The following is a 20,837-nucleotide window of genomic DNA, read 5'->3' as shown; positions in this document are numbered from 1 at the left end:
TAAACATTATCTAAGAGAGATTGTTATTGTAACAAATACTATAGCAGTCTTATAGTATCCGTATAATTATCATGTAACCAATATCTATCTATACAATGAGAACGAAACCTCACATATTGGTGAGGAAAGCATTCTAAATTTTTAAATTTCTGCATCTTACACCTGGAACCCACTTGATAATCACCAATCTCAAGTGCACTAATCCTGAACCATCACAGAGAACCAAGTTACTTAGGAGGTAATGGAGACACGGAGATGGTAGTAATACTTGATCAATTAATGCCATTGATGGCCATACCAGAACCCAAACTTGCACCTAGTGGACCAGTTCTCTGATTTCTCTGCCGTTTCAATCATTCAGTACGGTGATGACTACATAAATGCATCACGATGCGTAAGATTCACATTAACGTGTGCATCATGAGGGTACAACCATTAATACTCCCCGTACCTTGATGCAAGATGTGTGGCCAGGGTTGCATCTGAGAGCTGCATCAGATCACCGCATGGTTTTTTTAGCATGAGGTCTATTCCATCCAGGTAGAGGGAAGGGTGCGAGTTTAGATTCATTTCTTTCTCTTCCCCTCCTACATTAGCTCCCACGTAAGTCACGACCCACAAGTGACGGACGGTGATTGGATCTTTTCATACCCTTTTTAATTTAGTAAATAAACCCCCTTCTTGTCGAAAATAAAAAAAAATCGGCATGGTGGGCCTTGACCGAATCCGACGTGGCACGGTGGGCCCCGCGGTGTCCTTGACCGTGGGCACTTCCCGGTTCCGTCCCTTTCCCTCGTGGCAATTTGTTCTACCAGGATCTTCTTCGCTATGTCCTCCCGCACACCAAACACCTTGCGTGTCCTATGCTGACTCACCTCACAGTGGGACCCACACTACGTGCCAGCAACTTTAGGCTCATATAGCTGTTTCCTGTTTGGAAAGAGACCGCTGAGTCGCTACCGTTGAAGGGAGGCGTTTTGACCAGTTACGGGCAGCGGGCAGCTGGAAAAACCCGCACGGGCTGTCGCACGGGCTGTCTCTTGTTTGACGAGAAAACAGCACTTATTGGTAACGTGGCAACTCTCCATTGAGTTACACCACATGGGTCCCGGTGTGTGACCAACTGCAACCTTCCACGTAATCAGTGAAGGCTGTTTCGCGTACGAGAGGAGACAGCGGAGGCGCTCCCCCTCCGCGTGCCAGGACCCTCCCCCTCCAACTCTCCAAGCCCACACTCAAGCTGACCGGAAAGACAACGAAAAGATATCCGCGATTTTTCTCGGAGGAGATAGAGAGAGAGAGAGAGAGAGAGAGGAAAATTCTTGATGGTTTACGCTTAAAAGAAGAAAAAAAAGGAAGAAAGGGAAAAGAAAAGAGAGAGAAGGGGGAAGGAGGAGGGTAAAGGGTGCTCGAACCTTCGTCGGATCGCTTTCGAATCTCTAATCCGTTAGGCGTTGCTAGATTCGAGCTCCGATTCGGGTCGCAACGGTGGTCTTCTGGGCAGAAATGGTGGGGGATTGGGGGTTCTGCTGAGGGTCGGAAGGCGGTGGGGTTCTTGGGAGGGGGTGGATTTGGATGGATCTGGCGGAGTAGCGGTGGGTCTTGGGTGGAAGAATGGCGGCCGTGGAGCGGGACGCGATTGTGCTTTGGTTTCTATGGCTGATGCTGGTTTTCCACCCCGTCACTAGGGTTCTTGCCAACGTGGAAGGTATGTTCATAATCTTTTGATCTTCTTATGCTGTCCTGCTGCTGTGACCGATGCTTTGGTTGGTTGAAACGATGGTGAGTGGAACAGGATCTGGACATTTTTGGTAGCTTAGATTATGTTGGTAATTAGATCATCTAGATCTGTATCTGTATTATTTGACAGGTTTATGGGCTGATGGAGGTGAGAGGGTTTGAATTGTGTGGAATTCTGTGAGAAAGGTGGTTATTTGATCCATTTAGCTAGAGTTGCTTTGGTCTCACCATGAATTTCTATGCCTATAGTTCAGATAATTTTGTATTTTCTTTTTCGTCTTGTTTTACTGTCTTAATTTTCCTCTGGCATAAAATTGGTGAGCTAGGACACTGGAAGTTTAAGTGTTTTGATTGAGCTGTTGGGATTTGGAACTCAAGAACCTGGTGCACCTAGTAATCGACTTCATTAGGGAAGTTGTGCTATTAGACTTGGAGAAGACTTCGATTTATAGGTTTCTTTGCTTCAGCAAGTGGAATTTTCTTCCGCCTTTTCTTCCTTCCAGAATGAGTTTTGTCAATGATAATTCCTACTGGATATTGTAATTTTGTGCTCCATGCACACTTATTGTATTGTTTGCATTTTTTCCCAGCTCATAAGGTGAAATATGATAGAATATGATATATTTTCGGATCTCTTTCAATGCTTCTTATTGATCAAGTTGCTACTTGTTGGACCTACTAGTGTTCACTTAACTTTGAATGAAATTTATCCAGTTTGGACATTAACTTTCAGGAACTTGGTTGGTGTTGGAGACCATACGAAGTTGGAGTAGCTATAGAAGAAAGGGTTAGGAATGAACTAACCGTCTCAAAGTTGCCGATTTCTTTTTGGGAGTTATGTGATTGATTCATTCCTTTAGTGACTTAAGAAAATATTATGCAAAATAACAAAAATGCATGAATTTTGTGTTGTCCAGAATGCTCCACAACAAAAGTCTAGTCAAGCAGGATGAGCATGGGATACATTAAAACATTAAAGTCAGTGTGCTGTAAAACTAGGACTGGTAGCGTGAGTAATGGCTCTATTAGAGGCTACAGATTGGAGAACTAGGTGTTACGTCAAATGAAAGTAGAGCGACAGGAAGTATGGCGAAGATTTCATCATGTATAGTGAAGAGAGGTGCTCAGATTTATGGAAAGATCAGAAAAGAAACGGGAAGACTGAAAGTTACGTGGATGGAGATGAAAAAAAGGAACTGGAAAATCCTGCAGTGAGGCAAGATGTGGTCCTTACAGAAGTGATAGACAAATAAGTTTTCTTGAATCTTACTCCAAATAGCTGAGACGAGGTTCAATATTGGTTATAGTTATGGCTTGCAATTTATTAATTGTCGAGTCATTCTTCAAATGCGGTAGTTTTTCTTAACTATTATTATATATGTTAGTTTCAGCAGTATATTGTCTACTAAAGTAATGTGTTAATTTTTGTTTTTTTACTACTGACCTTGTTTTTGGTTCTACTTTTTCATCAGTATATTTTACTTTTAACACATAACATTTTCTAATCAGTTCCTGATGGTATTTGCTTTTTGCCCTGAATAGGTGATGCATTGCATACTTTACGGACCAACCTCAATGATCCCAGTAATGTGCTGCAAAGTTGGGATCCAACTCTGGTCAATCCATGCACATGGTTCCATGTTACATGTAACAATGACAATAGTGTTATTAGAGTGTAAGTGGATGAATCTCTATTGCGCATCTTAAAAGTGTGACAGTCTTTTGATTTGCTCAGGGCTTATTGTAATTATTGTTTTCCATGTTCCTCCCAGTGATCTTGGAAATGCACAATTATCTGGTACGTTGGTCCCCCAGCTTGGCCAGTTAAAAAACCTGCAATACCTGTAAGTTCTGGATTGTATCGGGGGATCTCTGGGTGATTCACTGATTGTTGAATAACAAATGAAGCAGTTTAATAAGATTGCATTTGCATTCTTACATAATTCAAAATAACTGTTGACAGTATTTTCTACACGATGTTGTACCAATATCTATATGGTAAGCTTTGTATGCTGCTACCTGTTTGTTTATTTTTATGTAATAATATTATTGAATGGAAAAAAAGAATGAAAGGTAGAGGTGGGGCTACATATCTAGTTCCAATTGTCACGAGTCAACATAGGTTGTTTTCCTTCTTCCTGACATGTTACCAGGGCATTTCCAGTCTTGTTTCAGCTGGAAGGCATTGCTCAAATTAATATCATGGTTGGAGTATACATCACTAATTTCATCAAATACCACTAGCAATCTTAATGGGCCTTTCAGACCACTGACCCAAGTGATTATTTAAGTCTTATTTTGTGTAAAATGGGTCAAAGATATGCTTAATGGATTTTTAAATCGCTACCGTTGTTTCTTAGGAAGCATTCTACTGGTTATATCACTATTTCATTCCCCTAAGTGAAAACTGATACACATTATGATGATATAGTAATATGATTTTTTTGCTTTTATTGTACCATATCTTGAATTCTTGATAACTATATAGGACATAGGAGTTTAATGGGTCAAACTAGGATCCCCTTGTTTTTTAGAACATTTATTTCTTGATAACAAGTTGCATTCAGTACATTAACTATGCTTATTTCCATTTTTTAAGGCTAGCTAATTAGTTTACATGCATAATTGGAAATGATGTATGGGAGCATGTGATACAATAGAACAGTAAGGTATCCATCGTTCATTGACCTTTGAAAGATCAAGAAAAAGGTAGAGAAGAGGAAGAAGGCAGGGAGAAAACAAGAGGAAAACTGAAGAATCCATTTAAAGTTTTAATGGAACCCAAAATAGGAGACTTGAATTTCATGGTTCTCATAATTTTGGCATCATTTCACATAGAAACGAATTTTTAATCAATTCTACAACATCCAGCCATGCGATTTAATGAGGTATCCCTACTAGGCCTGCTAATCTTTTCTAAAACTACTTAATAATAAGAAACTTTGTCCCCACTCTTGGGAATCATGATGACATAATTGAATAAATCCATCGATCTATGTTGGAGCTTGAGTCCATCCTTGGAACTAATATGTTAAAAACTGGGAACAGAAATGATATCTATCGAGGAAAATATGAGCTTAAAGTAGCACTAAGTAAAAGAGTGGTACAATGAGTGAGATTGTGTTTTGGGATGGGATCAACACTATTATATTCCAGTTCTCACTTCTAAGCTAAACGCATGTTTAAAAAGTGTATTGACATGACATAGAAATGAACATTTCATTATGAGGATATGGCAGAATGTCAAATGGGTGGGAATCGTAAATATGGGTAGGCATATTGTTTGAAGCAACTTTTATGCTACATGACAAGTTTTCATTTTTTATAGATTATTAAATTTTTGGCAACTAAAGATATGTTGCCATCAATGTCACCGATATACAATAGCTTCAGTAGGCATGCCAGTAATTCCTACGTAGTTTGCACCTCTGTGCAACTGGCAAGTTTAAGACTACGGAATAGAAAAAGCTATGCACATGATACAATGTATATGGTTGTCTTTCTGTTCTCCAACTTTGGTTTTCCTGTATTTATCATAAGATGTCTATTACTTGCCATAAATTTCTCTGCTCAATTTTGACTATAATTCTTTATTCTTCAGTCAATATTTATGTTAGAACTTGAAGATCACAGTCTCTTGAAAATTTCCTAGTCTTATTATTTTTAGTATGAATAATTGAACTTACAATTTTTTTCTTGACAGGGAACTTTATAGCAATAACATTAGTGGAACAATTCCTACTGAGCTGGGGAGTCTGACAAACCTGGTGAGCTTGGATCTGTACTTAAACAATTTCACCGGGGGAATACCTGACTCGCTGGGAAATCTTTCAAAACTTCGTTTCCTGTAAGAATCCTTTATATTTCTATTCTATCATTGTAGTTTATTTCTGCTTTTCTTTATTAAACTGTTGGCTTTAAATGCTCGGTTACTTATCATTTGATCATCTTGTTTGTTTGTTTTGAAATTCATTATAGAGAACTATTAATGAACCTAAATTTCCTAGTCTGGGTGAATATTATCCTTTAATTTCTGCAGATGTTCTTTGTAGATCATGATATTTCAGAAGACTAACAAGCAACAACTTACTATACCAAATTGATATTGATGACAAAGTGCATTCCCATCTGCTTGTTTGAGCTTAGTTTTTGTTGGATTAGCCTGCAAGCAATCCTACTACTGATTGAGAGAAGTTGATATAAATCGGTCCATCACTGCTGCAAAATATTGGCAATGATGTATGGACCATAATCATTGGTCCTGACGTTGGGATGTGTGTATAAATTCCAAATCATTTTTTCCCTTTTATTGTTTGTTTAGAAACATCCCTACCTATTTCTTATTTTAACAATTCTGTATCAACCAATTTGTATGGGGATGCTTTTATTAGAAAAACTTTCTGTTGTGTGCATTTGCAGTATAGCTGGATATTATAAGTTGTTACTGCATCTTCATTGACAGTCTTGTTTCCATGTGCTATGCTTTTCATAATGAGAATCTGAAAATATCCTATGCTTTTTTTTTTCTATTGGTGGGGATGGGGAGGGGTTGGCGTGGGGTTGTTTCTGGGGTGATTTGTGATTGCCATGTCTTTGGGACATGAGGAAGTTTTCTACAGTACCACAGTAGGGTAATTGATGTTGTATGGTTCAAAAATGTAGGGCAGTCATGAGGATGTTTATAGAGCTTCACAAAGACAGAATGTTGCTGTTGATGCGTTTGTAAACTAAGAAGAAGAGGTCTGGGAAACCGTATGTTATGCTGTTTTTGGACATCTTAAATTTCAAAATCATGTTATTATCCTATTACTTAGCTTTATCTCAATTCTTAGTTGATCTTATAGTAGGTGTTTTGGTGGTTAAAAGGGGAAAGTTCAAATATAGAGTTGAAAGATGATGGTGAGGAAAAAATTATGACCTTAAAACATTTTATTCAAATTAGATATTTCTAGGTCCAGAATTTAGAGATTTTGTAAAGCTCTATTTTACCTCCAAACATTAAGTTATTTAAATAACAGCTTTTAATTTCAAAAAAAAATGGTCGCATAATATTATTTGTTTTCTAATACATCCAGATGATTAAGGTAGCATAGGAGTTACAGCGATGGATGATTAAGCTGTGGGTAAGCAAATAAGATGAAAAAGGAAGAAAAATTAAAGCCAGCTTTTACTAAAGTTGTATCAAAGGATTTGAAAAGGTTGTGTTAAGAGAAGAGATGGCTCTTCGTATTCATAATTAATGTCTGATAAGAGGGAAAACAAGTAGTTTGGGAGAAGCATAACTGTTATGTTTATAATCATAAATAAATTTGAACCACTTTCTCTATGTAGTGTAATTTTTTTTCTTTATTAAAATTCGTACTTTCCTTCTGTAAATGACATCTTTTTATGAATCAAAAATAGGAAATATCATAAGTTTAACGATAAAATGACAAATAGTCATGGAGTTTGCAGACCGATTATTTATTCAGTATTCTGTAAATATATGTGTTGAACATCCATGTTTATAATTTCTTTGTTCTTGAATTTTTTTGGAAGGATAGCCGGCTTAACAACAACAGTCTGTCGGGTCAAATTCCTCCATCATTAACCAAGATCAATAACCTCCAAGTTCTGTAAGTCTATATCATGCACTAGTCTACCCCATTATTTTTCTTTTGCAAAATTGTTCTTTCTTAATTACATGAACTAGAATGAACAATCTTTTATGATAAACATGCAGGGATCTGTCAACAAACAATCTATCTGGAGAGGTTCCATCAACTGGCTCTTTTTCACTATTCACCCCCATCAGGTTTCTTGCTGATAAATCTTGTCAACTAATTGGACCTTCTGTGGTTTTAGCGGGATTGCTCTAACACTCACCATGGAGACTTTATCCTGCAGTTTTAATAACAATCCTCTATTATGTGGCCCGAGTACGGGAAAGCCTTGTCCGAATTCTCCTCCATTTTCTCCACCTCCTCCATATAATCCAACACCAAACTCTTCACCAGGTAAAACTTTGATTATTCTGTTTATGTTGTGAAACTCTTGCAAAAAAGATCTGGTTAACTTTTGTTTTGTTTTTAATGATCATGCTGCAAAAGACGGTAATCCACTTTATTATAATCCTAATGCCTTGTTCAGCAGAAATTGGCCTACAAAATTATTTCATTTATAACGCCCAAAGTAAGATGTCTTGTATCTCTGCCAGTGGGCAACCAAAATCTCTCCTATGACTCGGCCAAAGTGTTAGGGAATTTACATTTGGTTTTGGTTTGAAATGGCAGTCTTTTAGTTTTGATTATTGCAATGACATATTGAGTTCTCAAAATGAACTATGGGGGTCATCATGTTCTTTTCCTTAATTTTTGAGCTAAATCATCTAAGGAGGCCCCTTTGAGTTACATGCATTACACTTCTTTCTGATATGCATTTTACTGACATGGGACTGGCTAAATCGTAGAAAACTGTGACGTGACCTATTCTTACCTCTGCTTCTGTCATTTCAACAGGAAGTAGTGCCTCTAGCACTGGAGCAATTGCTGGGGGGGTTGCTGCAGGTGCTGCTTTGCTGTTTGCTGCACCTGCAATTGGGTTTGCATGGTGGCGTCGTCGTAAACCGCAAGAACATTTCTTTGATGTACCTGGTTAGTACTATTAGGAATGTTAATAGATTATTCACAAAAATATGATATAATTTTCTTAAAATTTTCTTGCACAGCTGAGGAGGACCCTGAAGTTCATCTGGGCCAGCTTAAAAGGTTTTCTTTGCGAGAACTGCAAGTTGCAACTGATAGTTTTAGCAATAAGAATATTCTTGGCAGAGGAGGGTTTGGAAAGGTCTATAAAGGACGACTTGCAGATGGTTCATTAGTGGCAGTAAAAAGACTAAAAGAAGAGCGCACACCAGGTGGGGAGCTTCAGTTTCAGACGGAAGTTGAGATGATTAGCATGGCTGTACATAGAAACTTGCTCCGTCTTCGTGGGTTTTGCATGACGCCCACAGAGCGGCTGCTTGTCTATCCCTATATGGCTAATGGAAGTGTTGCATCATGCTTGAGAGGTATTCTATTATCCTTCTATTACTTGCCTATTTTTATGCCATGAGCACCTTTAGGACTTCCTGCCCTAAGTTTCCTGTTCTCAGTTACTGATGGGGGCAATAAGAATTTAAGGCACTCTCTTTATTTCACTTTTAAGGTCAACCTTGGGGCAATGGTAAGGCTGCTTCATTTGTGATCTGAAGGTCACAGGTTCAATATATAGAAATGTGCTTGCCGCATGGGATGAGGTTGCATGCATCTGACCCTCTCTAGACTCTCGAGTGGCTGGAGCCTTGTGCACTGGGCCATCCTTTTTCCCCCTTATTTCACTTTTATGTAAATGCTTCAGAGAAACTATTTTTTCTACTTATTTGTGGACGGACATGCATTCACAAAGCAACAAACATGAGAGCACTGACCCATACATCCTATGAATGCACACTTGCACCTATACACATCTACACATCTGTATTCAGGTACCAGTTTTTAGCATTTCTAGTGGTTTTAGTGTCCTAAAAGTCTCCTACTGGTAATCTGCAGAGCGGCCTCCATCTGAGCCACCACTTTCTTGGCCAGCTCGAAGAAGAATTGCACTGGGGTCTGCAAGAGGACTGTCTTATTTGCATGATCATTGTGATCCAAAGATTATTCATCGTGATGTCAAAGCTGCAAATATTTTGTTGGATGAAGAGTTTGAGGCAGTTGTAGGAGACTTTGGCTTGGCCAAACTTATGGACTACAAGGATACACATGTAACAACTGCGGTGCGTGGAACAATTGGGCACATTGCTCCAGAGTATCTATCCACTGGAAAGTCCTCGGAGAAGACTGATGTTTTTGGGTATGGAATCATGCTTCTCGAGCTCATTACAGGGCAAAGAGCATTTGATCTTGCTCGTCTCGCAAATGATGATGATGTGATGTTGCTCGACTGGGTAAGCACTGTTCTCACATCTCATATAGTAGGTTCTTGAATGCTTTTCAGGGTTTATTTGGATGAGTTCCTTCAAGTAATAGGTTTTAGATAAAAGTTAGAGCAATTATTGGCAACTATGTCAAATTGGATCAATTTTGATTTCACTTAGTTTTTCCACTAGATTTTTCATGGTTAGCATGGGACCTTCGAGATTTGGCAGTTCATTTAAAAACTTTTTAAAGCATGTTTTGTTTGGTTCTCAAGGGAACAATGGTAAATATTATATTGCTTATTTATCATTTAATTGCTGTTTGAAATTAGTGGAGCAATGCCTGAACCTTCAACTTGGTCGACAACAGAGTATTGTGGGGAAAAAAAGAATCACATTTTCACTGACCTTTAACTGACCAGGTGCACAGTACATGGAGGAATCCCCTTTTTTTTTGTTGCACAAAGTAAGATGTGAAGTCAATGCTTAAATGTCTAAGTATATATTTTTCACTTTGGATTGCCACCATAAAATTTCTCCCAAATACATGGCCAGTATCCTGGGGATCTGAGATTTGCAGAAATATCTTTATGAATAGTAGATGATCTATGGCGCTTATATTCTAGACTGAAAGTTGAGCTCATGAGAGGCCATGAAGCTATGGATACTGAGGATGGACTCCATACTTCCATGGTAGAACTATCTGTGACAAATTAATGCATCATTCACGTTTTATATTTTGTGGAAAACCAGAAGGGAAAATAACCATTAATCATACTTCATCTTTATGAAAACGCAGTTGGTGGTCAACTTGATTTATGCGTAATTTATGTTCTGCTCGCAGGTAAAAGGACTCCTGAAAGATAGAAGGCTGGAAACGTTGGTCGACCCTGATCTACAAAACAATTTTGTAGAAACTGAGGTGGAGTCACTCATACAGGTTGCCCTGCTCTGCACACAGGGCTCCCCAATGGACCGGCCAAAAATGTCAGATGTGGTGAGAATGCTCGAAGGCGATGGCCTTGCTGAGAGATGGGAGGAATGGCAGCAAGTGGAGGTGGTACACCAGGAGGTGGAGATGGCCCCACACCGCAACTCCGAATGGTTTATCGACTCCACGGACAACCTGCCTGCGGTTGAATTGTCAGGTCCAAGGTGACCATCAAAATGGATTTAAAAGAAATTATTCACAGGTTCTTCCCCCCTTGCATCTTCCATAAGCCCATTCTGTGACCAAGCGAAATTCACATTTGTCCATATGAAGCTGGGGCCATTGTATTATCTGCAGCAATTTATTGATTGTGAAATGCAATCTTCTTCCCTTGTGATGCTGCGGTGCTAGCAACCTTCTTGCAGGAGGCAAATTGCAGACTTTGCAAGTAGGACCTATTTTGCTGTTTACACTGCAACAACAATTTCTGTATTAACAAAAGCTCTTGTTAGTGATGCACGGTGGGAGTATTTTGTACTCTGATGGTTAATGCATGATAATTTTTATATTGACACCTAACAAATTTATCCATAAGCAGTATACCAAGCATTGTTCTAGGATGGCTTTTTGTGATGAATATTGGTAGTCCATGTTTTACAATGCAACTGTTCTTCGCCAGGTTGCAGATCCCAGAAACCATCTCGCTTTATGCATTTATTGGCATTTGAGATGTGCACTTGCATAACGTGTTCTGGTTATCAGCTTACATTCTATTGTGCTTGAGAACCAAGAGTTAATTCACCGTGGTCATCCATAACGGTCAATTTTTTTATTTTCTGTTTCTGTAAATAAAATGAAATTTCTTTTTACAATCCAAATTGTTCGCCAATTTTTTTTCTAAAATAAGTTATACACTCTAAATAATAATAATTTTTATTTAATAAAGAATGATTTGGGAAATGATATTATTATTTCTTCTCAGCATTTTGTGTCATAGTGGCGTTACAGCCGTTACAGCAATTATTATTTTTTTAATGTTAAAATTTTGAAGTCACGTACTGTAGCACAAACATTAGCATTAAAAGCCATTTTAACTATCAATAATGGTTCCAGCACGGACCATTATTATGGAAAATGCTGTCATTGAAAGCCAAACGAGAAAAAGCAGAGCATTTATAAATGCAACAGTCAAAAAACCATTCAAAAGTTACATCAACCGGACTAATTATTAAAAACAAACACCACTTTTATTCACTATACATAAAAGGTCACCTGCAAAGACAGGTATACTAATACTATGCAATCGACTTGAAGAACCATTAAGCCTTGCAGCTTATAGAACAAAGAGGATGTCCCTAAGTAGTTGTTCAGCTTGCATGAGAAAAAACTGGCTACTCCTGATAACATACTCTGAACTCACGGGCAGACCTCGAATCATCTACTTAACTATGAATAATTGATTTTTTGATTCGAGTCCTGTGAGGTGAACAGGTTGGGGTATGAAAAGTATGGATCATCCTCCAACGAGGTTGATCGCTGAGGCACAGAAGCAGGCTGAAGCTCAGGCATTCGTTCCTGTGAAAGAGGTGACTCATCTTCCATCCTGGGCACTTCATGAGAAGAAAGAGATGCCGCACTCAATCCCCACTTTGACTCGAAAATGTTGTTCATATGATCAAAAGAATCTTGATGATCAAATATTGATTTCCCAGTCACGTGCTGTCGATGAGAACCTTCCCCCTTGAATTCATTTTCAGAACTTCCACTGTTCTTTTTCGTTACAAGATCTGTGATTCTAACATGTGCAAGGTTCGCAACAGCACGCGCAGCTGCTGCAGCTCGTTCAGCAGTTTCAGCAGCAGCCTGAGCAGCAGCCAGTACATCCTGCAAGTCTCCATTGCCGTCTCTGTTACTCAGGGAAATGGAGGAAGCTGGCTCACTTTTCTTCGCAGATACCGGAGCAGAAGAAAATGAGGACAACGGAGCTCTCCCACTTTGCCTCTCTGATACTGAAACAGATGAAAATACTGGGGGAGAGGGTGCCGGCTCGGTTTGCTTGGCAAACACTTGATCAGAAGAAAATGATGGTGAAGAAACAAATGGGACGAACTGTTTGCCTTCCCTTGAGGCAACTGAAACATCAGGCTGGGTGTAGGGGGAAGCAATTGATGCCTCCTGTTTATTTTCTCCAGGCTCCACTTGGGGAACATGCGACATCTCACTTGAAGTATATTTGTTGACCTGATCAAGTTCGAAGTCATGTGGTGGAGAGGATGGTACATGTGGAACCATTTCTGGAGCTGAGGGAATATCAGATGTCGAACGGACAGAAACTTTTGGAACTTCAGGAAGATCTAATGAATCAAAGCCTGCATCCAAATCCGACTCTTCATGAGACTCTTCTGCAAGGCTGGAAGACACTGTTTCATTGTGTTTCTCTTCGGGAAGAGGCAATGTAGATCCATTGGTAAAGTGGTTTGGTCCATTCTGATGAAAAGACGAGATCTTTGTATCAGTCAGTGAAGAAATATGATGTCATAACAGAACATATTGGCTTCAACTCACCAACAAATCCTCATGTGGTTTAAGAAACTCGGTTTCAGAGGCAGATGGATCCCAATCTAACTCATGCTCTTCAGCAATTTCCTTCAGCAACTTCAATTTTGTTTCCACTGAAGGAGCTCGAACTGATAGCAGTTCAATTATCTGTTGGAGTAGCTTGTTAGGAAAAAGACTGAAACAAATCAAAAAGGATGAATCGAATTTGATTACTGGCACTTAGAAATTCATGTGACCTGCCGGTTGACTCCACAATCTGGCATGAGCTCAGTGGCAGCTGTAACAAATTCCTTGCCATATTTGGCTGCAAACAACATCTGAACTTGCTGCAACTCAGGTAAATCTGCACATCTTGGTGCAGCAAAACAAATGCTGGAAATTGCTTCTTTAAGGTCAAGAGGACATTCTCTGAACAATTTTAAGGCAGGTTAGACAAGGTGCTCTATACTGAATATGAATATAAAACTCAAAAAAGAAGAAGAAGCAAACTCTATACATAATTGAAAGAAATATTCACCAGATAATATTGATAGTATCTTTGTATTAACTAGATGGGATCATCCAGAAAAGAATGCTACCTCTCAACTTCAAAAAAAAATTGAGTAAGATCTTTAAATAAAAGCAACTTTGCATTTGTATAGCAGATTAATTTGAATTCTATAATACATACAACCTAACTCTGGGTGACAAGGGAACATGTAAAATTAAGTATCACATTTTTCTTCTTTTTCTTTTTCCTATTTTTCCCCTTCCTTTTTCCTTTTTTTTTCTTTTTTTTTTTTTGAAGGGTGGGGCGCGGATTTACAAGGAAAAAGGAACACCAGACACTACATGGAAGAACCAAATCAAGCCTCTGGAACTGATGCAAAGTAACAGAAAGACCTATTGACTGTATTTAAAGCATGAGTGCTGGCAGAGCCACTTTGCCAGGCCAGTATTGCCAGTTGGCATAGATCAGCATGGCACCTAATACCTATTCAACTCTATTTTTTAAAATATTTTAATTAAAAAATTATATACTTTTTTCATTTAGCACGGCACAGCACATATTATGCCAGAATTGTGAGATTAAAGTGCTGCTATCTTTCTATCTTGTTATAGGTAGATAAAATCAGCATATATCTTAAATTTCACCAAAAAGGTTCCATTAATGCTTCAATCATCAATTTCTATTATTTAATAGTGATAAAATATATATTGCTAGAGATTAGAAAAATACCACGAGTTGTTACTAATATCATGTATGGCACAGTGGCTCGCAAATAAACACTTGAAACTACTAAATGTCAAAATAAATTCTGCAAGGAATTTGGCTCTTAGAGTCTTAGTACATACCAACAAGGTCTTAAGTCTTGGCGGGACAAGGGGCATCCTGGCTGTCCCGTCCTATTCCTATAAGGCAACAAGATCAAAATGGGATAGGACTTCGAAACCCATCCATGCAGGGAAAGATGAAGAAAGAGAAAGGAAGGAAGGAAAGAAGAAGAAAAGGAAAAAAATAAAAGAAGGAAAGATGATGAGAAAGAAAGGAAGGAAAGGCGAAAAATATATAGGAAGGAAAAAAGGAAGAAAGGAAAGAAAAAAGAAGAAAAGGAAAGAAAGGAAAGGAGGGAGAAGAGAAGGAAAGGATGGAAGGAAAGAAAGAAGAAGGGAAAGAAAGAATAAGAAAAAGGAAAGAGTGAAGAAGAAAATAGAAGGAAAGAAAGGAAGGAGGGAAGAAGAAAAAGAAAACAAAAAGGAAAGAAAGAAGAAAGGAAGGAAAAAAAGAAAAAAAACAAGCAAAGAAGGAAAAACATAAAGGAAAGAAGAGGGGAGAGCGAGAACAAAGAGTACGTACCAGTATGCCAAAATTGGGGTGAGGACGAGACTCGTATCTAGAAGCTTGGTAACAACCTCCATAGGATTTACCAATTGCATTAGTTAGCATCCCCTCCGCTACATTAAACATGATAATCCAACCAAATTTCTACTAAAACATCCTCAATTGCTAACACATGTTTATTCTTACATGATGTGCAAGCATCCTCTCATTGGCCACATTAATAAACATATCTGGAAGTATTATTTTAACCAATTTGGTGGATCCTACTTCTCTTCTGGTTTTGATCCAAGTCTGATTCCTCCAAAATTGCTACAGTGTCATGCTAATTTTTTCTTTGCTCTGCTAGCATGAAATAATAAAAGACATACTAGATATCCAACTTTGGTTCAGCTACCTTGAGATTCCTATAAAAGTCTGACTTGTTTATATAAATGGAAACCAAGAAATCATATAATCACATTAAACTATCCCTTACAACCGATTCTAATGGGAGCGTCATTGTCATAATAACACCCACTAAAACTACATATTCAAAAACAAGTAACACATTTAGACCTTCATTTTTAGAAACCAATACACAAAATTCCACAAACATAATCAATGAGCACCAATCATAAGTAATCAGATGACAATACTACATAGAAAGGTTCTGGTGGTATACATATCCAATTACAGATAGGGTTTTGTCTTTGAGGATAAGTTTGGTAGCTTGGAAAAGATCTTGAAAAACTAAAGAATTTGGAAAATTTGAAGTTTCTAGCTGTTTAGATGGTGGGAAAACTAAAATAATACAAAAATAGATTTCCAAATCTTGTCGAGTTTTTCCTTTTCCATGGAAAATATTTTCCTTTTTCTTTTTCCTTTTGCATGGTTTTCCAAGAAACCATGCATACCCTTAATACATGACATATAAATCATGCAAGATGCTAGTTTACCTCCCGGCTGAGCAACCTTGAAACATAAATGAACTTTTTTGGGATCAAACTATGATGACAAAATTGCTTGGTATGTATTTACTTGAAAAACATGACTTCCATGGGGCGTAACGGTGCATGATACTATGCTCCTACTAACCATTATTCTTTTTCAATTTTATATTATTTCCATCAAAGCCATACTTCTCATACTCCATGAATACCGAATGTGATTCTTCGAGGAACTGCCTTAAAAAATTGACAGAATTTAATATCAGCTACCTGTCCTATTTGCTAACTGCCACAAACAATGAAACTTGTTCAGAAATTTAGCAAGATTTCATTAAGCTGAAAGAGATGTCGACAAGATCACATTTGCCAACAAAACCAATTATAATTCCCAGCAATATGCAGAGTTAAATGATGACACAAACATAATTATACAATTCAAGAATAAGCACATACATACATACATACATGATGGACAAAAAAACTAGAATCAACTAACCAACCTCTGCAACTCGATTATGGGAAGGCGGACAGAAATTAGCTCACAGAACAACTCAATGATCTCCTGTGCTGCCATCATGTTCTCCTCCCGAATAATATGCTCCACCTGTGACCAACACCAAGTAATCAATCATCAAAAGTCTCTGGGCAACAAACAAACACCTCCTACTAGTTTGATCCATTACCCTGTAGCGTAGTAGCACTCCTCAAACCATGAAAAGAATAAAGATAAGTTTGTTTTCATTAATAAACAAAAAGAAAAATAAAGATACCCGAATCCGGGCAGTGGCCTCCTGCCCATTCTCAAGAAGCTTTGCAATGTCCCTTCGCATATGCTTCAATTGAATCTCCCTCCGATTCCGCAGCAACTTTATTCTCGGAATCGTCAGCTTCAGCAGTGTTTTGCTGATCAGATACAAAAATTAATAACAATAAAGAATCAACTCCCTCCTTATAAGAAATACTTATAACTTCATCGAAATAAAGCTTTTCAACAAACCATTCAAACACCGACCAAAGAAAAAAGCGATGGTATCAAAAGCACCAAAACTCCCTAAATTTTTAATCTTTATATTATTAAAAAAAAACACAATTTCATCAAATCACGAACTTGATGCCATAATCTGAAAGAACCTTGAATCAGAAGTACCAATACATCAGAGACACTACAAAGAAGCCTCTCCTTTTTTTAGCATCCAAAAGGCCGATTTTTTTTTTTTTCAAAAAAGATCTGAAACACCCAAAAAGAAAAATTGGAAATATCAGAAGTAGTGCAAAACAACCCCAAGAATCCAAGATTCCCATCATCAACCAAAAACAAAAGGCGAACCCGATCCAATAGAAGATAACTGGATACGACCGAAACAAAGAAATTAAATAATTTCAACATACCATTTGGCTCCTTTGAAACCCTTAGTGAAGAAGGCATCAAGCATCGACATCGCCAATCAAATTTCTATCGATCAAGCCTTCAAAACTTCTTCCGGAACGGAGATTATCGACAAGGAATTGATCTTTTAGAATTTTTCCGAGATCTAACCAAATGAGAGAGAGAGAGAGAGAGAGAGCCTTTTTGCTTCAGTGATACCTTTACGAGGGAGGAAACAAAAAGTGGGCGATGGCTGGTCGCATACGGGCATTGCTTAGGACTTATTATCTGCCGTTCGTTTTGTTACTTGAGGCGATCATGTCCACCCGTTTATGGCGTCCCGGCCGGCCGATAATTCGAGAAACCGCGACGGAGGGTTGGGATGGAGATATGGACGGGAGAGGATAAGTCCGCATGGGAATTGTATAGGGTATATAAGCACCAGAGTTTTCTCCGGCGGACACGTTCCTTCGACTCTAAGGTTCTGATTTTTTTTTTTTGGGTCCCCTGCGGAACGTTTCGGAGCGACGGAGGCCCGATGGCCATCTTCATACAAGGCACGGATTAGATGATGTTATTCGCCGAGACTTTTGTTTTTTTAAATCTAATTTCTTGATTCATTTAGTGTGTGGATTCATGTTAATAATTTGCCATTCTTTCTTTTCGAATGCTAAATAGTAAGGATTTATATTTTCCCTTATTAAGCAAGTGTGATGCACATGAAAGAAAAGAATGCATCATTCCTCACCATTTGAGTTGGATTTCATCCTCAAGAAAGCAGAGGTGACTGCCCCAACTAGTGTAGACAAAACTTAAATTCAGATCATTAAATATTACAACCTAATGACTTTATCAACTAAACTAATTGACACCCATAGAGTTGAATCGGAAAAGTCCAACCGTAATGCATTGGGATTGAGTTGGGACATCTTGAGGTTGGTTTTGATTTGGCTCAACCCTCAAGGCAGCTTTCTTCCTTGTTTTGCCATGTATCCTATCGTATCTATTTTAAAATAAAAATCGAAGAGTCAAAGCGGGATATGACTCTTATCACTAAGGCACTAACGGAATCCATCCATTCTTTTAACTTAAAAAGAAAAGGATATACATGAAGTGTCGTTCATAAAGCCATCCACCCATATCCCTCTATTCTTCCTCGTAAGTCGTTCTTCCCTTCTGGTTCTTCTGTGAGGTCTTTTTTTTCTTTTCGAAATCCTTTTCTTCTTCAAAAATGGAGTTTCTTCTTCCCTATTAATCACAGTCCATAGTCAAGTGATACATGCCTAGTATATTAGTCATCTAACAACTCATACGCACCTCGAAGCAAATTGATGCACGATTTTCAGAATATCATGTTCACTGGTACACACATATGTTCAAATTATACATACTTGAGGAAAATTTTGATACATGCTTCAAGCTTTTTTGATACATACCCAATAATGATCCAATATACATCTCCAAGCAAATCGATACAAGCCAGATAAATTTATTCATAATTTGATATATACTTTAAAGTTCTTTAATACATACCCAGCAATAAACCATCTTTAAAGTTGAGCTGGACCTGGATCAAGTGGAAAAGCATATAACTTGATATATACTTTATAAGCATATAAAAGATCAGGTTAGAACTGGATCAGCTCAAAAGTTAACCTGACCCATATGCATTCCTTGGTAAAGCTGGAAAATACTAGTAAATAAATTTAGAATGATTTTTAAAAAGGAAAAAAAAATGTAATTTTGGAGAAGGATGTCTAAGATCATGCATTTCAAGAACCCATGCCTAACTATTTGGAGATGTTTTAATTAAGCCAGGGGTTTATACATCCTTTTCTAAAGCACCCTTAATCAAATTTTGTTATTGTAAAAAAAGAATCAACTTAAACTGGAACAGGCATTCATTCAAAATATCAAACTAGTCTAATTTTATTAAACAAGAAACAATATTTTTTTTTAAAAAAAAATACTCAATATATGGGAGCTCAATATAAGACTGATCAGTTTCAATTAAAATGTTGAGATTTAGGAAAGCATACAGGCCACTTGACTTTTAAAAGATATCACTTCGCAATGGAATACTGTTTGACAGCATTCTAGAATCTTGGTTCACATGAAACAGGAAGCTGAATAGTAACACTATGCAATACACAAACTTCTCAATCCCAAATGATGGTTTGAAATCAAGGATCATATCAGGTTCCAGCAACCACAATCAGTGACATCAGGACTTGAAAAGATCAGCAAAGACATCAAACATAACTAATGGTGATGATGCAGTTGTATTTGCATCACAGTGGAAATTAGTTGACATTTTGCAATCAAGTCTGAAGCATTAAACGCAAAGCATAGCCGCAAGGCTACATCTCTTGTTGCCAAAATAGTCCAAATGGCACTCAGAGTAAACTTGCTCTTCACCGTACTTGCCCACGAGCTCATTACAGGCCTATTGGTACCAGTATGTGTACTAAGGATGTTACAATCAGTCCCTAACAGATCAAAATTGTCAAAACTCAAATATAAGAAAATATCAGCACCTAATCTTAGGGACCATTAAGATGATTAGTCTCATCTTAGCCAACAACACACTCAAAGGTTTCAACCAGCCTGCTAGGGCTTTAGTAGGAAAAAATCCTTAGTGTAAGCAAAATACTGGTACAAGGCATTTTCTTTAGCATGTTAACACTACGAAGGTGGTTCCTTCACTGCGAGATACCAGAGAACTATGTTCCAAACCCGAAAAAAGAAAGAAAAGACAAAGGAGATAAACAAACAACCATACTTTTGTAATATCATTGTCACATTATGTTAATTCTTTGTTTTTTTATTTTCTGATTATCTTATATAGGGATATCCGCTTCTAATGGTACAAATATCTAAACTCTATAGATATCATATCTTCAACTAAATATAAACATGGAAGAGCAACTTGTAAAATTCCAAAAACAGTGCCTGGTAGTTAGTTATCTACTACAGCATCATCACTCACCATTTAGAAGGCATGAAGTAAAATGTTTTGACAACTTCATCGACCACAGAGATGCTATCTGAACCACAATATTTTCCAAAAGAAAGTGCAAGGTGATTCACATAAAAATGTTCTACAAACATAGGTTATCTAATAAAGTCAATCATCAGGAAAGTGAATCACCCAGTACAGGTTCTTGTAATCATAGCCATGTTTACATCCTAGAAGTTCATCATGAGGAAATTGACAAATTAATGGAAAAAGCTGTTTGTCCATTATCAACCTAATGGAAAAAGCTACCCTGCTCCATTAAAGAAATAACTAACTATGAATATCCAAGATAGAACTCTCTATTCACAAAACTGTTTGTGCTTGTCAAACTTAAACTCTGAACATCTTCTTCACTTGAATCAAGACGACTGCATGAGACATACTTTACTGCTTGCTCAAAAACTAGCACAGATGAGTATCAAATTCTTAGTTTTAGGTCATGCAACTAATCATGAAGCATGACATAAGCATACCTTTAATCTCACCAGTACGCGGGTAGATCTGAAGCATCTTGAGTATTGGAATATCAACAAAAGTGGAA

General features: G+C 37.7%; 2 protein-coding genes across 3 annotated transcripts; one reads left to right on the top strand and one right to left on the bottom strand.

The window, feature by feature from the left end:
• Positions 1-1,243: 1,243 nt before the first annotated feature.
• On the top strand, positions 1,244-11,332 carry SERK1 (somatic embryogenesis receptor kinase 2). 2 transcript variants are annotated; one of them, NM_001301676.1, is made up of 13 exons: positions 1,615-1,708; positions 1,871-1,888; positions 3,283-3,415; positions 3,513-3,584; positions 5,444-5,507; positions 7,279-7,355; positions 7,463-7,534; positions 7,585-7,736; positions 8,238-8,372; positions 8,447-8,788; positions 9,309-9,703; positions 10,518-10,828; positions 11,284-11,332. In NM_001301676.1, exons 1-13 carry the CDS (start codon positions 1,615-1,617, stop codon positions 11,330-11,332), a joined length of 1,914 nt encoding a protein of 637 aa, NP_001288605.1. The 2 variants fall into 2 exon arrangements, with proteins under 2 accessions (XP_008804489.3, NP_001288605.1); XM_008806267.3 differs by lacking the exons at positions 1,871-1,888; positions 11,284-11,332 and having other exon boundaries at positions 1,244-1,708; positions 5,444-5,587; positions 7,284-7,355; positions 7,627-7,736; positions 10,518-11,187.
• Positions 11,333-11,761: 429 nt separating this feature from the next.
• LOC103717766 (uncharacterized) lies at positions 11,762-17,526 on the bottom strand. The gene is made up of 6 exons (XM_008806269.5): positions 17,301-17,526; positions 16,682-16,814; positions 16,412-16,515; positions 13,400-13,571; positions 13,170-13,310; positions 11,762-13,091 (listed from the first exon to the last, which is right to left on the bottom strand). The coding sequence occupies exons 1-6, from the start codon at positions 17,348-17,350 to the stop codon at positions 12,051-12,053; spliced, it is 1,641 nt and encodes a 546-aa protein (XP_008804491.3). The 5' UTR covers positions 17,351-17,526; the 3' UTR covers positions 11,762-12,050.
• Between the last annotated feature and the right edge of the window lie 3,311 nt (positions 17,527-20,837).

Source organism: Phoenix dactylifera, chromosome 15 (genome assembly GCF_051530095.1).
Source record: "Phoenix dactylifera cultivar Ajwa chromosome 15, Ajwa_hap1_PhDact_Kaust_v1.1, whole genome shotgun sequence".
NCBI classification, from domain to species: Eukaryota; Viridiplantae; Streptophyta; class Magnoliopsida; order Arecales; family Arecaceae; genus Phoenix; species Phoenix dactylifera.
This window is presented reverse-complemented; position numbering and strand designations above follow the sequence as displayed.